The 17693-nt window shown below is 33.1% G+C and overlaps 1 protein-coding gene across 6 annotated transcripts; it reads right to left on the bottom strand.

The window, feature by feature from the left end:
• Nucleotides 1-1670: 1670 nt before the first annotated feature.
• On the bottom strand, nucleotides 1671-10462 carry LOC139528320 (beta-1,3-galactosyltransferase 1-like). 6 transcript variants are annotated; one of them, XM_071324250.1, is made up of 2 exons: nucleotides 10105-10462; nucleotides 1671-3478 (listed from the first exon to the last, which is right to left on the bottom strand). In XM_071324250.1, exon 2 carries the CDS (start codon nucleotides 3457-3459, stop codon nucleotides 2368-2370), a length of 1092 nt encoding a protein of 363 aa, XP_071180351.1. In that variant the 5' UTR covers nucleotides 3460-3478; nucleotides 10105-10462; the 3' UTR covers nucleotides 1671-2367. The 6 variants fall into 6 exon arrangements, with proteins under 6 accessions (XP_071180351.1, XP_071180352.1, XP_071180353.1 ...); XM_071324251.1 differs by having other exon boundaries at nucleotides 10007-10454; XM_071324252.1 differs by having other exon boundaries at nucleotides 9655-10439.
• Nucleotides 10463-17693: the final 7231 nt, after the last annotated feature.

A 17693-nucleotide genomic window follows, 5' to 3' on the forward strand; every position in this document is an offset into this window, starting at 1 on the left:
TTGGATCCGTGTTTTTGTGTCATGTCTGCATTCAATCTACTACAATCCTTACATACACATTTATTAAGTCTTTGTTAAATACGTATTTATTTACATCTCCTCTCAATCATTGAAAATATGTCTGACTTTGCTCTCCGGGTAAACTAGCAATTGGAACTTCGGATTTGACAGAAAATCGAGTAACACCATTTTCTTCTTACAAAAACGTAGTGTTGGTATCGTCAATCATATGTATTGGTTTCTGTTATTCATCCAGCTAGTTTTCCATATATTAAACGTTGTATGTTATTTATACTTTAAAATATTTGGTTGAAAATTTCGAAGCTTCGTAACATGTTTAACAGCATCACATGTTTAATGTGCCTTTCCTAAGACAAGTACCTTTAATTCAGTCTTATAACTGACTATACCATATGTTTCTTTTTCATTGTTGAAGCCATACAGTGACATTTAATTGCTTACATTTTCGTTGTTTATACTCTGGTGTATATTTGTCTCACTGGCAATCATATCATATATCCTTATTCTGTACTAAAATAGTCACCATTGGGGTTTGATTGAGAATAATTTACTTTTTGACCATTGATTGGATGATATTTCAGGATACTACACGGTTATTCTCTTTTGACAACTGCCCACCTTTCAGATGCTTAATATATGATTAAAAAGGATGGATCTGACACAGAGGTTGGAGGCAATCAGAAATCATAAGCCGAATAAAAACAGACAACATTGTGGTAAAAAAACCCGAAGAAAAGACAATCTACTGTCCATAACATACTACACATAAAAATAAAGATTGAACAACCCAGTGGCGGATACAGAAGTAGGGGCCCACTGACTGACCTAAGAGGGGGCCGCTCCAGTCACGCTTCAGTGATTCCCTATATAAGCAACCAAATTTTTTTCCCAAAAAGGGAGAGGGGGCAGGCCCCACCTCTTAATCCGCCTCTGCAACCCGTGCCCCATGTAAAACCCGTGGTCAAGCTAAGATGATTATGAGAAGTAATCGGCAAGTTTTATATGGGTAAGTAAACGTTAAGTACATTCCTGTATAAGAGACTGAACTATTTTGTGAAAAAAGATAGTATTTAGTGAATTTGGTTATTTGTAATTTTGCTAGTATCACGTTTAAATTTCTGAAGTAATACTTAGAGATAATGAATTAAATAATTTCCTTGGTTTACTTCCTTATTATATAATTATATAATGATCTTGGGACACAGCTGTCTCCGTTTTCCGTGTTAATGCGTTATATATATATACGATTCTTGTAAGTCGTGTAGTAATACTATAAGTATTGACGGGTCATAAGACCAAAAAGCGGAAACCACCCGAAAGTCACCAATAGGTCTTCAACACAGCGAGAAAATCCCGCAACCGGAGGCGTGCTTCAACTGGTCCCTAAACAACAATGTGTACTAGTTCAGTGCTAAATGGACATCATACTGAATTCCGAAATATAGAAATTAACAAATTAAAAATCATATAAGACTAACAAAGACCAAAGGCTCACAGGTGTATTATAAGAGCATAAACCTGAAGCACGGGGAGGCACTCTACTGTATATTAAATGTTGGTATGTTGATGGGAATTCAGTTCTATTTTAATCTTTGAAGGAACCAAAATAATATTTTTTTTCTATTTTAATCTTTGAAGGAACCAAAATAATATATTTTTTTTATTCAGCATATAAAGAAGAGCGAATAAAAGTTTGGATGGATATTTTTACTCATTAAATCACCTCTTTATTTAGCATCACATGACTCTGTTTGATAATCTATAAAAGTCTCATAAATATCAATAATTTGTAACATTTAACATTTATAATATACTAAGTCCCCAATAATGAATTGACAATAGATTGAAACGAGTGTAACAGCTGGCTCCTTTATTATTTTTTAATGTTATAGATCGTAGAGAAAGCTTTAATTTAGCTTTTGTGCAACTTATTCAATTATGTAATTATACGATATGTTGTCGTTTAACTTAAAAATAGCTTGTGAACATGTGTTGACTAGTACATTCCTGAAGTTGTCATATTTGTAAAAACAAAAACGTTCTTTTTACAGGTAGGGTATACAATTAGGAGACATTACAAATAAAATGATGAACTTTATTTATAAGCGAAAAGATAAAATAATCAGCCATTTGTGCAAAAGAAAAACTAAGTATATGTATGAGTAACAAAAAAAAAAGAAATATTTGGCAAATATAAAAATGTATAAATATATATCTTAAGGATTTAAAATTTCTTCCTATATAAGTGGCTGACGCCTAAAAATCTGACATATTGCTTCGTTATCGGTCCCTTCGTTATCATTGTAAATAAAAGTTATTATAAAGTAAATATAACAGGTCTTTTTTTTAACTCTTTGTCAATGCAGCTTTAGTATTGACATGACTAGGAGTACATGATATTGAACTATCCTTTAATTCTTTCCATATTTTTCTTATTTCATTCTCTTTATATCGATGTCCAGTTATTCGACTTTTAAAAACGCACCCCGAAGCTGTTGGTTTATCATAAGTAAAACCATAGTCGTTACTTATTTTAACATTTGCCTTTGTTCTACATATTCCAGTGATAAAAATATCCTCTAACCAAAAATAAGGCGTATCTAAACTCGCATTGTACAACTTTTCAACTGAATCACCTGATATCACATATGTAGTTCCACTACAATATGGCGGATACACAGTTCCGTTGAATAATTCTTTCGGTGTGTACCATTTTGAACTCTTCTCCTGAATTGGTCTTGCGCCTGTTATTTGCATCCCTATCACAGTATCTTTTAAACGTTTGTGTTTTAAAACGTTTAATAAATATTCTAAATTAACAAACATATCGTCATCAGCTTTTAGCACATATTTAGCAGACGGGCAATGTGTATATGACCATTTCAACATGGCGACGGATTTATATGACAAATTTCTATAAGAATCTACAAAATCCTCTTGAATAATGTCATGATAAAAATTGCTTTCATTTAGTATTTCCTGTTGTATACTTGAATCTGATGTCTTTCCAAGCATAAATACTAATGCTATTTCTCTGTTCGTCTTTGCAACAGATCCCCAAGTTTCCCGAATTGTCATTCGTTGTCTAAAATTTGACGGAGCAACACAAGCTATTACGGCTAGAAACACAGACTTATTGTTTGTTTTACATGTATCTTTTTCTAAAATGATATATCCAAAGTCATGAGGATTTATGTGTGGCGACGGTGTAGTTAGTACGAGTTTATTATATATCTTTTTTAAGAACACTAATCCGGTAATATTGTTCATAGATACATTATTTACGAATATATCGCCACCAGTCATACTAACTGTGTACGGGATGTTTATATTCCAGAAAAATAAAAAGAAACAACACGACAAAAGTAGAACTATAAATAACTTCCGGAAGTTCGTCCAGCAACTCTGCTTATGGGAATGTGGTATGTCTTGGTCCATCAGGATAAATTTGACTCATCTGGAAAAGAAAGAAATTCAGTAGCATTAGTTCAAGTCTAAAGATAGCATATCTTGTTAATAAAAGGGGGTAGCATACTAAATAGAAAATGAAACTATGAAGTCAAAGAAAGACAAAACGTGAAAAAAAACATTAAGCGAGAACTGACGATAAGACTTACAACGTACGTACAGTCTACAAAACACACAAACAAGGACGAAAAACACGAACCCTCACAAAAACATCAACCAAAAAGAATATATGAATAATGAATAGAGAATAATGGTGGACTAAAATATCAAGAAGATGATACATGAAGGAAGGCCTTACTTTAAATCATAAATCATTGTTCAATATGGATCAATATGGTTGATTCATTCCCAGAATATTTAAAAGAATTAAACATTTATCCGAACAAGTAATTCCTCGAGATCTTTGGTGGAAACTATACTAAAACAAGAATGTGTCCATAGTACACGGATGCCTAACTCGCACTATTATTTTCTATGTTCAGTGGACCGTGAAATTGGGGTCAAAGATCATATCATAGGAAACATGTGTACTAAGTTTCAAATTGATTGGACTCCAACTTCATCAAAAACTACATTGACCAAACACTTTACAGACGGACGAACGGACACACAGACCAGAAAACATAATGCCTCTCTACTATCGTAGTTGGAGCATACAAACCAAAATAAATGAATCTTCTTTGGAATTGTATGGCCTCTCATAGTAATGTCGCCTTTGTAAATACAAATTGCACTTTAACATCGATTTTTCTATTTTTATCCTGACTTTAACATGTTTAATGAAGCTTTTAATTGTTCGGGGATAACATAAATCACAACGAGTCGTACTGAAAGTTCCCGGATAATCAGTCGGACAAATATTTCCCTTTTAAAATAAAAAAATAACACTAGAGTTTGTCATCCTTTGATAAAAAGAGCCACATACATTCAGGATATACAAAAATGTCTTTCAAGGATTATTTTGTGCAAAAAGTTCAAAGATTAAAGAAATTATGTAATATATAACTGTCTCGCGTACATTGTCCTCTTTGTCCATACTTTTAATTTCAATGCTAACATTCTAATATCAATGTCTGTGGGAACGGCAGGTAGCCTGATACAGGTATCAAAGATTGATAAAGTGTTCTGTGTAAGTCAAGTAAATGTACATAGTACTGAGTGACGTGAATTAGAAAAAGAGAATCTTTTCAGGTTGTAAGTGATTGAAAAACTGATTTTAAAGTGTCATTTTGTAGAGCAACACAATATTTCGTTTAGAAATCAACCTTGTGATATTCTACGTGATGAATCAGTCAGTACCTTGACTTGCACTTTATCAGGAAGTATAGTTTCTTATAAGATCTTGAAACGTCCAATTCCTTTGTTTGGCTGTTGGGTGCATGACGCTCTTTTCAGCTAGTTTGGCTGTATTCAGTGACCGGTCCAGAAATCATTAAAAGAGGGACCCACATACTGCCGAAGAGTAGGCCCGCTCCAGTCATACTTGAGTGATTCCCTATATAATCAACCTTATTATTTTTATTTTTAGCACAAGGGGGAGGGGGCACGGCCTGCCCGCTAAATCCACCTTTGGTATCAATATCTTTGATATCGGCGAAGGAAGCTTGGGTACTCAGGAAGAACAACATAGCTTCGACTGAACAAATGGCAATCGTTGTCAATTAAGCTGATCGAGTTCCTCGCTACGGATGAAGGTCTAACACACACCCATGCTAGGAATCAATGAAAAAAACACCCTTGACCAAATATCCACCGAGGTCCCTTAAAACATTTGTGTTTTTTATTACATAAAGTTAGAAATGGGTTGTTGTACGAAAATACTTAGGTTCTCTAATTTGAATGACCATCAAAGTTAAGTGCTGAAGTCTAAAAGCCAGATAGGTTATCTTTAGCTTTGATCAAGTCGAAAATCATGTTGAAATAAAACAAACTAGAGGCTCTAAAGAGCCTGTGTCGCTCACCTAAGTATATATGAGTTTAAGAAAGGAAGCAGATGGATTCATGACAAAATTGTATTTTGGTGATGGTGATGTGTTTTTACATCTTACTTTACTGAACATTCTTGCAATTTACAATTATCTCTATTCATAATGAACTTGGCCCAGTAGTTTCAGTGGAAAATGTTAGTAAAAATTTACAAATTTTATGAAAATTGTTAAAAATTGACTATAAAGGACAATAACTCCTTAGGGGGTCAATTGACCATTTCGGTCATGTTGACTTATTTGTAAATCTTACTCTGCTGAACATTATTGCTGTTTACAGTTTATCTCTATCAATAATAATATTCAAGATAATAACCAAAAACATCAAAATTTCCATAAAATTACTAATTCAGGGGCAGCAACCCAACAACGGGTTGTCCGATTCATCTGAAAATTACAGGGAAGATAGATCTTGACCTAATAAACAATTTTACTACTGTCAGGATTGCTCTAAATGCTTTGGTTTTTGAGTTATAAGCCAAAAACTGCATTTTACCCCTATGTTTTATTTTTAGCCGTAGCGGCCATCTTGGTTGGATGGCAGGGTCACCGGACACCTTTTTAAAACTAGATACCCCAAAGATGATTGTGGCCAAGTGTGGATTAATTAAGCCCAGTAGTTTCAGAGGATAAGATTTTTGTAAAAGATTACTAAGATTTACGTAAAATGGTTAAAAATGGACTATAAAGGGCAATAACTCCTAAAGGGGTAAACTGACCATTTCGGTCATGTTGACTTATTTGTAAATCTTACTTTGCTGAACATTATTGCTGTTCACAGTTTATCTCTATCTATAATAATATTCAAGATAAGTTAACAACCAAAAACAGTAAAATTTCCTTAAAATTACCAATGTAGGGACAGCAACCCAACAACGGGTTGTCCGATTCATCTGAAAATTTCAGGGCAGATAGATCTTGACCTAATTAACAATTTTACCCTGTCAGATTTTCTCTTAATGCTTTGGTTTTTGAGTTATAAGCCAAAAACTGCATTTTACCCCTATGTTCTATTTTTAGCCATGGCGGCCATCTTGGTTGGTTGGCGGGGTCACCGGACACATTTTTTAAACTAGATACCCCAATGATGATTGTGGCCAAGTTTGGTTTAATTTGGCCCAGTAGTTTCAGAGGAGAAGATTTTTGTAAAAGCTAACGACGGACGACGACGACGATGGACGACGGACGACGGGCAAGTGATGAGAAAAGCTCACTTGGCCCTTTGGGCCAGGTGAGCTAAAAAAAAAGTATAAATGAAAAAAATAACTTAACCCAGATGTTATTTTTTGATGAATGGAGATGTAGAATACGCCATTGAGACAGCACACCAGCACACAATTTCACAAATAACCAAGTGAAGTGTACAGCTCTAGAGCTTAAACATAGTCTTTTTTTACAGAGCCATCCCCAATCAATTGTAGTGTACTACATTTTTATTCGACGAAAATTCCTTTCCATAATTGACAATTGAAATATCATCGGACATCCCCTGGTCACCATTAATTAAACAAATCTTTAAAATATTGGTCTTACCAGTATACTATACAATAAGGTATTCCTGTGAATTCACAACCATTTATAAACCAAATGACAGTGCCACATAGAATGAGAAGGTGCCACTCTGGTTGATTGTGGTCAACGCGGTCAAGATACAAATAGGTCGCTTGTTAGCGATTCACTGGGATTTTTTTCCCTCCACGAACATGGGTTTTCCCCTTAATATATTCTCTATCAAATATATTTATCAGTCATAAAGTACAGTACCATACTGAAATAGACTTTTGTCTGTGTAATGTATTTATCAAAAGTACAAATCTGCAAAATAATTTAATGTCCGGAAAAAAAATCTGACAAAAGATTTCACATCCTGGTTCGAATATCAGCATTTCTAAATAGGTAACGGAATCATTTAAAAATAACCGTACCTTTGTGATGAATAATATTTCACTTGAACAACATGTCAATGTCAACAGTGGAATCAATAATTCTGTAGTTTATTGCGGAATAATCAATATGTGTCCCGAGTCGTGTACATGGGATTAAAATATTATTTGAAACGGAAAGCGGATAAATATGCATCTGGTACAATACACAATAAATGCTAATACTATTTTCGGCATTATTAGAGGAAACTTGGAACGGGTCGTATTCATTAAAAAGTGTGTAAGGGTTCGGCTACTTTTGCTGTTAATCGCATGCTAAAAAATAATTAGAAGAAAAAAAAATATTCCTCTCGATACTATATTTTGATTGTAAGAAGCTTCTGTCCAAGTTTGGTAAAAATCCAGGATAGTTTATGAATCTTTTAAATGTTATAAAAACTTTAACTGCAGACTGTATATGTAATGTTAACTGGAAGAAAAACTAAGTCCATTTATAAGTAAAATATGGATAAACAGGTACAAAGTTTTAACAAAATGTCCTTCTAAATACTAGCTTTTGATCATAAATAAGATTCTATCCACGTTTGGTACAAATCAATGATTAATTTAAGAAAGTTATCAAAATTTTAAAAACTTTAATCTCAGCGTGAATGTTATGTTTCCTGGGAGAAAAGTCAAATACGGAAAAACAAGGATTTTCTTATTTACAAAATTTACTTCTGGATACTATTAAAGAAGTTATTGAAATTTCAAAAACTTTAACCACAGAGGGAATATATATTTGTCGTCGCGAATGTAGGATCGCTATGTCTCGCTTTTTCGACAAAAGTCGAAGGCTCGACAAAAAGTAAAAGCATACGTGACAGGGAAATATAGATGATTTCACTTTCACAAAGTTAAAACAAGAATGAAAGGAAGATAGAACTTAAACTAACAAATCAAGAGAGCAAACGCTAAAATATCTCACCTGCTTAATCACTGATCAGAGATTGAATTTGGGGTCAAGTCTTCTAGATCAAAAGGGTACTACAGGTGTCACATAAGTTAAACATTTAATCAATGAACTGTGAACATGAAATCATGATCATATTAATCCGATCAGAAGAACATGTTCACGTGATAATCGTTCAATACACCAAATAAAGTAAACATGAGGTCAAGGTCAGGTAAAACCTGCCTACCGTACATTTACACCTTACAATCTGTCCATACAATAACTAGAGTTGTCCAATATCACAACTATTTTATATGAAAACACGTGATAAAAAACTAAAAGTTTTTTTTTGGTAGTCGCATATGGCAAACATAAACTTCAGAAAGTATTAAAACTTTCTTAATATAAAGCCACTTACAAGAGCTATCGCTGCCAGAATAGCATATATACTTATCCCTATGCTCGATAGATTAAACAAAAAACAATAAAACCAATTGTTATTGGAAATGTTTTTGCCTTGTATGTTTAATTCGTTACTCCCAAATATTCCAACTATGCATTGGTGTGCGAAAATGAAAGGATACATGCTGTATATCCATGAAGAGTGATTTTTTTAGGAAAGCATTTTTTTAGAAAAATGTAGCCTGAAAATGCATGGTAACTAAGGAACGTATACGTCTTGTATGGTTCATTTGTCAACAATTTTCCTATAAAAAATTATACTGTTTGTAAAGAGCCGATCATTTAACTTCATGTGTGTGTGGTGGTGGTGGTGTGTATGTGTGTGTGTGTGTGTAAGGGATGGGGTGGGGGGGGGGGGGTGGGGGTTGGAGGTTTATGTGTTTGCAAATAATGGACAAACTAAATAAACTGATTGTTCGTAATTTGTGCGAGAAGAAACAAAAATCAATAGCCCCCCCTTCTCTGATTGCTTATATAGTGGTCCATTTTTAATGTAATGTCACGCATCTCAAAAAAGAAGGAATTGGTGTGCTATATTTAAAAGACAACCCTCCAAATAATAATGCTATGCTAACAGAAAATGAGATTGAGAACACTTTATTTACGAAAAACACGTAGTAAATTAACATGGATATACGAAACAAATGTAAAACTATGTTAATCAAATTCACGATAAAACTTAAGCAATTCTGATTGATTTGACATTATTGATGTTTACTGATAAAAGCGTCCAGATTGGATTAAAAGGTCAATTGGCAAATGATTGGAAAATTAACCGGAAATTACCTATTTGTTCGTTTGTTTGATTGTGGGGAGTGACTTGTAACGAATTTCCCCCTCAGAACACCAAACACCAAAGTTGTGTATAAAATACATATGTTATATTAAAACTTTGACATACCTCGTATTCAATTTTAAACTTTATAAGTACTTAATATGTATCACTTAGTTCCATTTCTACCATTTAAGTTCGAACTATCATTTCCTATCTCACCTCCGCCATTCAAATTTGTTATGTTGTCGTGGTGTAAAAGTTGTACATGTATAAAGGGATACCATTGTTTTATTCAGTTGTAAAGTACAAAACAATTTATTTCAAATATGGCCGAGGGGCAATATAAATACAACTATAAAACTTGGTTAATATAAAACGTTGACTTTTTTGATGGAGGACAATTTAACATGTCGATCTATTCGTATTTGTTTTAAAAATAGCGAAATAGGAATTTAATATATATTTAGAATTGACTCACTGGTTTGCATATTGAATGATAAAACAATCCACACATTCATCCTTCCTTTTAGACACCAACACATTTACATTTATAAATACACTTTTATCTTTACGTACCTTCAGATATCAACACTATATACTATCGACATTTTTAAGTCTCCTATTTCGTTTTATCAGTCCTTTATTTGTACTAACTAGAGATAACGACACGACACAATCATCTCACAGATTTCGAGAGCCTCTTACAGACGTCGAACGTACATTAAATTTCTAAGATCAGTAAATATATATCGTATTTCTAAAATTATCAATTATTGTATAATATCTCAATTACAATTTCCTTGAATTTACAAATAATCGCTATTCAACAACATATCAGTGTGACAATTTCTGCATTTTTTTTCGAAGAAATAATCAATTTGCTGATATTAACATGTACATTACGCGTACTTAAAAATAAGTTAAATACTGTGCGGAAGTTGTTACAAGTGTTTTGATAAATTGTAAATAAGATGAAGAGTAAATGAATATGCACGAAAAGCTTAAAGTTTTGAAGTTGTAAATCAAATATTTTAAAAGTTGATAAGATAAACATATTTAGCAGAGGCGGATTTACAGGGTCTTTCAGGGGCCCCGCCCCCTCCCTTTAGTAGTAAAAATTTGATTGATTATATAGGGAATCACTAAAGCATGACTGGAGCGGGCACCCTCTTAGGCAGTCAGTGGGTCCCCACTTATGATAATTTCTGGATCCTCCACTGTTTATTGCTTTTTTTTTTAAATATATATATATATATATATATACAAAACATTCAATAACGTACGTTTTTAGTCTTCCCGCTTTACCGACTATCTGTCATAAGCTAATCTAATTCGAAAGACATTAATAATTTATTGTTGATAAGTTTTAATTGATAAACACTTCAAAGCGATCTGGTATATGATCATATAAATGTCTAAAATATAATTGAGATTGATGAGTGTTTGCATAACGTTTCATGTGTATATAGAACGATAAAAAAATAAGGCAATACATGCAGGAAATTTAGGATTGAGTTTACAAAATAGAGAATTAACTTAAGGCCACACCAATTTAATTTCTTGTTCTACGGATTTTTGGACTTCAAAATTTGGGGCGAGCGAGCGATTTGAAAATTTAAATAAAAAAATATTTAATTTGCAAATTTTTGAGGCGAAGCTTGAAAAGTAGAGGCGAGCGATTATAATTTTTTTTTGTAAACATAAAATAGTAGGTTTTGACAATATTAAAGCTTGATTTATCACTTGTACTTTGACATTTCTTTAATTTCTGAAGTATTTTTTCCCTGTTCACCAAGAAATAATTAAATCTGGTCTATGTATGACATGTATGTGTGACTGACAATGAGGCAATTCTCCATCCAAGTCTGACATAATCAGTTTGGGGACAAACCCTTAATGTTATAAATATCCCTTTTACATGTTTTATGAGGGATCAATATAAGTTATAATATATTTGTTTGTACAAAAGGGCTCATATTTTCTCAAAGAACTATATATCTATCTGGTATTAAATGGTCAAAACATGTCCAAGAATTTTGTAATATTCCTGGACTTTAACCATGTTAACACATTTACTTTAACAGTTTAATATTATTCAAAATAAGTGGATCCCTCTTTTAGAAAAAGTTGTTTGAAATATTATGTAACTCTCCTCTTTTTTAGTACAAAATTCTAAGTTTTCAAAGGTTTTGTATAGAAGAACTATACAAATCCTTGGTATTTCTATTTTCTTTTCTACATCAGTAAAATGACCCCTTGTCCATGTTGTCTGATGGAGGGTTGTTCTCAACCTGATATAAATAACAAACACAGGTCAAAGTATGGCCTTTTACACAGGGCTTTGATACAGACCAAACAGCAGGCTATAAAGGACCCAAAATTATTAGCGTACACAATTCGAACAGGAAAACCAACGATCTAATATATATATCATGTATATCCAAACGGGAAAATACCAATGAACAACATTACCAAACGATAACTGCTGAACGACAGGCGCCTCAATCAATCAGGACAGGTGCATAAACATGCAGAGGCTATGGATAGTTTTGTTTCGCCAGCATACAATATAATTGCAGTTGAAGGCAAATCCTTCAGAAGTTCTTTGTACTTTCTTCTAACAACGAACATGTTTTGATAGGAAATATATAAGTAAGGGGGGAAGTAACCAATTTTTTTGTTCTTTACGCCGGTATTTCCGCTGATATAGATTTATATCGGAGATACAAATCCTTGATAGTAGCACTCCCGCTTTGGATAAGTAGGTTTCATGCTGAAACTAATATTCTCGCAGATATTTACAAAGTGTGCTGAGGTGCTTTTATGTTTAAAATCGTTATATATACAGGTTTGACTGTGATTTTAAAAACAAATGTTGATATCTTTTTATAATGTTTACAAAAAAAAAAACGGTGCGGGAAATTGACATGATTACATTTCCGGATGCGGGAAGCGGGAATATAAAAAAAATAAAAAAATTCTGTTTTGAAAAAAATAGGTGCTGGCGGGTCCGTCGAACAAGGAATCAAATTGGTGTGGCCTAAGGACAAAATGCCCATTGTCATTCCGGCTCAATATAACATATACGATGTTTTTTTTAAATAATGATAAACACATATAAAATACAAAAAAAATAATATTTTTTTCTTCTTCTACAAATCAGATAAAAAAGAAACCCAGAACTAAACGCCGCTTGCTCCAAGAAATTAAATAGGTCCTTCTTTACAGTCTTCGCCTTAACTCATGTTCTTGATATATTAAACACAACTTTTACCACAAAGACAAAGAAACACAAACGTATGTTTTTCGACTAATTTGCTAATTTGTTTATTTTCTGAGCTGCCGATTTTATCCAATAAATATACACAAACATGTCACATCAATACACATTAAACTGTGGCAATCATAATGACTTCTATTATCTTCTACTTATATCTAATTGTTTCGTGGCCGACCAGGAAAAAACTTATTTTAGAAACCTGTAAAATTGAGAATGGAAATTGGGAATTTGTCAAAGAGACAACAACCCGACCAAATAAAAAACAACAGCAGAGGGTCACCAACAGGTCTTCAATGTAGCGAGAAATTCCCGCACCCGGAGGCGTCCCTCAGCTGGCCCCATAACAAATATATACTAGTCCAGTGATAATGATTCAAATTGTACACAAGAAACTAAAATTAAAATAACACAAGACTAACAAAGGCCAGAGGCTCCTGACTTGGGACAGGCGCAAAAATGCGGCGGGGTTAAACATGTTTGTGAGATCTCAACCCTCCCCCTATACCTCTAACCAATGTAGTAAAGTAAACGCATAACAATACGCACATTAAAATTCAGTTCAAGAGAAATCCGAGTCTGATGTCAGAAGATGTAACCAAAGAAAATAAACAAAATGACAATAATACATAAATAACAACAGACTACTAGCAGTTAACTGACATGCCAGCTCCAGACTTCAATTAAACTGACTGAAAGATTATGATTTCATCATATGAACATCAGGCACAATCCTTCCCGTTAGGGGTTTAGTATCATACCATCATAACATATATGAGAAGAACATAACCCGTGTCATGCCAACAACTGTTTTTAGAATAAATGTGTTTAGTTCCGATGCAAAGACCTTATCAGTGACTCAATATTAACGCCAAAATATGCAATCTTTAATGACTTGACAACAGTATCGTAATTATATCCCTTTTTAATAAGTCTATTCAAAGGTTTTGTAAGTTTCTGAGGTGAATACTGACACCTTTGTGCTTTATAAAGAATATTACCATAAAAAATTGGATGTGAAATACCTGAACGTATTAGAAGTCTGCATGTTGAGCTATATTTACGAATGATGTCTTTATACCGATGATAAAATTTAGTAAATGTTTTGACTAGTTTGTGATATCGAAAACCCTGGTGTAAATTTTTTTCAGTAATACATAAATTTCTCTCGTTAAAATCTAAAACATTGTTACATACACGAGCGAATCGTACACGTTGAGATATATAAACACCGTCCTTTTGTCAATGCCAGGCGAAACTCCAAGTTTTGAACCTCATTTGACATAAGAATGTTCAAAAGACATTTAAATGCAAACAAATCCTACCAGTCAAAGACTGTGGCTGTATGAAAATAGATCAAAACAGTTTGAAGACAGAAATTAGTTAGATGAATGAACAAAGTTGATTACGTTTGTATAGCCATACGACCTTATATGATATTTTTAACAATTTTTTTAACGTTAATGCCACACACTTATATATATATAAACAAATCATTTTTATTCATTTCCGTACATGTTAGATTTTTGTTCATGTTCACTCAACTATAGAGCAGGGCTAGAAATGACCGTATATACATCTACATGTATTATATCTATCTTTATATATATAATTTTCCCGCCCAAAATAATTGAATTAATTCCTGTGTCAATACGTGCAATGGAAATAAGGAAATACAATGTTTTCGTCAGCGTATCAAAATTATGCATCTCACCAGTTATATGTTAAATAAGATTTTTTACGTTTTAGCGGATTTAGAACATCGGTGACCCCCATTTTTTATTTATGCTTTTAAAATCTCCCCTGAAGCTTAAACTTATGCAGAAGTTTGAAGGAAAAAACATTAGTAGATTTTTTTCATTTCAAAAAAGATCTATAATAAATAGCAATTGAAAATGGCGGGAAATATTCAAAGGCCTTGAAAAATAAGGAAACTGAGACAAATAAATGTGTATAATGTAAAATTTACATTTGACTGTTTTAGTTATACCAGTTAAATATCGTTTTTCAATAACTTTGCCTATTTTTAACAACTTAAAGCGCTTATTCTATATTTCGGAATAACGCGATTCTTTACTTTTCGATGACGTCACATCTCGAAAACAACATCGGTGACCCCAAGTTTTGTTTCGCCTTAAATATTGTAAAAAGTATGATCTGTCTACATGCAAAATTTCAATGAATTATTATTAGCAGCATGAATAGTGTGATTTCCCTTTAAAGGATAAATCCAACGGACAACACGTCACTTTGCAAGGCATTTTTATAAGGGCCAAAGGGGGGGGGGGGGGGGGTATGATCTTGAGGAAACGATGACAGTCCGTCGGAAAGGGACGATAAATGGCTGACCCTTGTTAAGAGAGAGCCATATCTCTTGCACGTTAAAGACACCCTTGTAGATTTCGAAAAAGAGCAGGCAAGTGCCGCTACAAGGCAGCAATCGCACCCGCAAAGTGGAAAGGGATTAATATAAGTTGAAAAACTTGTTTCCCAATTCACTATAAACAAATATGTTTAAACTAATGGTAAAAAGTGCAAAATAAGGGGCCAAATAGAATTAAAAAAAAATGGCTCAACGCATAAGAAATGATGGACCTGCCATCCAATCTATCTTAAGTTTCATTTACGAGAAAACTTACCAACGCTAAAGAAGAAAGTTACTATGCTGCTAAGAATGTATCTCCAACCCATCCGTGTGTTACACTTAACAATTTGACAGCGATCTTAGTATCAATTAGGACTGCGAGTTTTGATAGTACTCTCATCAACTTTTCCGAGGTGACCGCTCTGACACAGATGTGAAGGTCCTTTCGGTAGTGACAATTTAGATTTCAATAAACGTGGGATAAAGTTACAACCAATTAGTTAAAATCTTGACTAATTTTTTCAATAGATATACACATATTTCGTTTGCTAGTTTGACTGAACCTGTATACAAAATCCACTATTTTTATATTATCTAATTACAAAAGTTCATATACTAAATTACAAAAGTTCATAAACTAAATTACAAAAGTTCATATACTAAATTACAAAAGTTCATATATCAAATTACTAATTAAAAGTAAATGCTAAGTTCTTTGATAGTAACTAGTTTAAACACCGAAAGATGGGATATTGAACACTTTCTAGAGGCAGAAATGAAACGACTTTTACTGGCTATTTGTTTCTTTGTTACCCTGCCAAAAACTATCACAGTTGAGTTGTCTCTCTTTGTCCTTTTCATTAATGGATCGCATTTGTTATTATAGTAATGTGCTGTTGCACGATTGTCTTGAGCAGGTAACTAAAGATAATTGTTGACGCCTTTACATATTTTTGCCCCCGCCACATTCTATATGTGCCTGTTTTCCGTAAATTGTTATGTTATACGTTAGTTTTCTAAATTGAATTGTTTCATATTTCTCATACCGAAGCCTTTTAAAACCAATTAATTAAGAATTAGATATGGGGTTTTCTGTTGAAGACCTATAATTGTTGACGTCCATTTCATTTTTTAACTTCCGCTGATGTTATGAGGATTGGAAATCCTCACCAAATATGGAAATTCACCTCAAATAATACCTTAGAAGTCAATTGCAAAAAAGCAGAAATAAAAGCAAAGCTTATAACAAGGACTTTTACACTCCAAGTAGATAGAGCCAAGTTTAGTAGAAATGTGGAGCAGGATATGTGCCTATTATGTAATTCAGCTACAGAAGATACAGAACACTTTATGCTAGAATGCAATTCACTGAAAATCGAAAGAGAAAAACATTTAACAACACTAAAATCATATGTGAAAATCAATATAGGCAACAAGATATTCGAAAAAAATGTGAATGAAGGACAAATGGTGCAGTTTATTCTAGACTCATCATCTGAAAAGATCAAGCAGATAGTTAACATCAAATATCAAAATATCAGAGACATTGAGAATATCACACGAACTTTATGCTATGGTCTACATACAAAACGAACAACCCTGTTGAACAAGAGTTAAATTTGCCTAAATGAACTATATCAGTCTATCAAGTGAAAGTAGGAGTTTCTTGGTTTATGGTGTTACTGTACAGGTATTATTACTTTAAAAAGTTTAAATGTACAACTGTAAATAATGTACATATTTAATACTAACCTAAATAAATCCCATTGGGAGTGACCCTTAGAAAGGATGAACCTACCAGACAGGTAACAGGTATGAGGTCCTGTTATTATTGCTCTTTTGTTAACACCGCAAGATTCGCGAAAAGGGCAGAAAAATGGCAGTTTCAAATTTTTTTTCTGCATTTTATACTATATGAGCGTACCTACGGCCCACGATCATTTTTATACCAGACATTCCGTGAATATAAATGTTGATGCAGTTCAAATATTTTAGTGGGCCGTAGGTAAGCTCATAGTTAAAAATTAAAAAAAGGTGAAAAACATCGTCGTCTAGTTTTCATTGAATCATCGAATTTTTTAAACGAACTGCGGACCGGAGATGATTTCCGGTTTTCACTGAATCCAACGATAGACTTATTTATATGCTATAACGGCTAGTTTCTTCAGAGTCATTTTGGGAATGTAGATTCTCCAAATGAAGTTATTTAATGAGTTGTTTTTACTCAAACAGTTCCTTCTTTTTTTTTTTTTAACAAATTTCAATACTTAGAACACTGTGACACAGATGTTAATCATGTTGAAGCATAAACATGGTTTTTGTAGCGTAAAAACTGCAATACTTTTTTAAGCATGTAATTTTCGTGGAATGATGTTTTCTAAACAGGAACATATGCTGAGAAAAAAATTTACTCAACAGATCGATATTGACGTTAACATTACATTTGTGTACTACTTTACCCCTCAGAAACACGTATTTTGTTTTTATCGGAGGCAGGTGTTACCTAAGAAAGGAGATGAAGTT

The sequence above is a fragment of the Mytilus edulis genome, chromosome 6, assembly GCF_963676685.1.
Source record: "Mytilus edulis chromosome 6, xbMytEdul2.2, whole genome shotgun sequence".
Lineage (NCBI taxonomy): Eukaryota > Metazoa > Mollusca > Bivalvia > Mytilida > Mytilidae > Mytilus > Mytilus edulis.

What these genes read in the sequence shown, in the direction of transcription:
- LOC139528320 (XM_071324250.1), bottom strand. Translation starts at nt 3,459, where the DNA reads ATGGACCAAGACATACCACATTCCCATAAGCAGAGTTGCTGGACGAAC.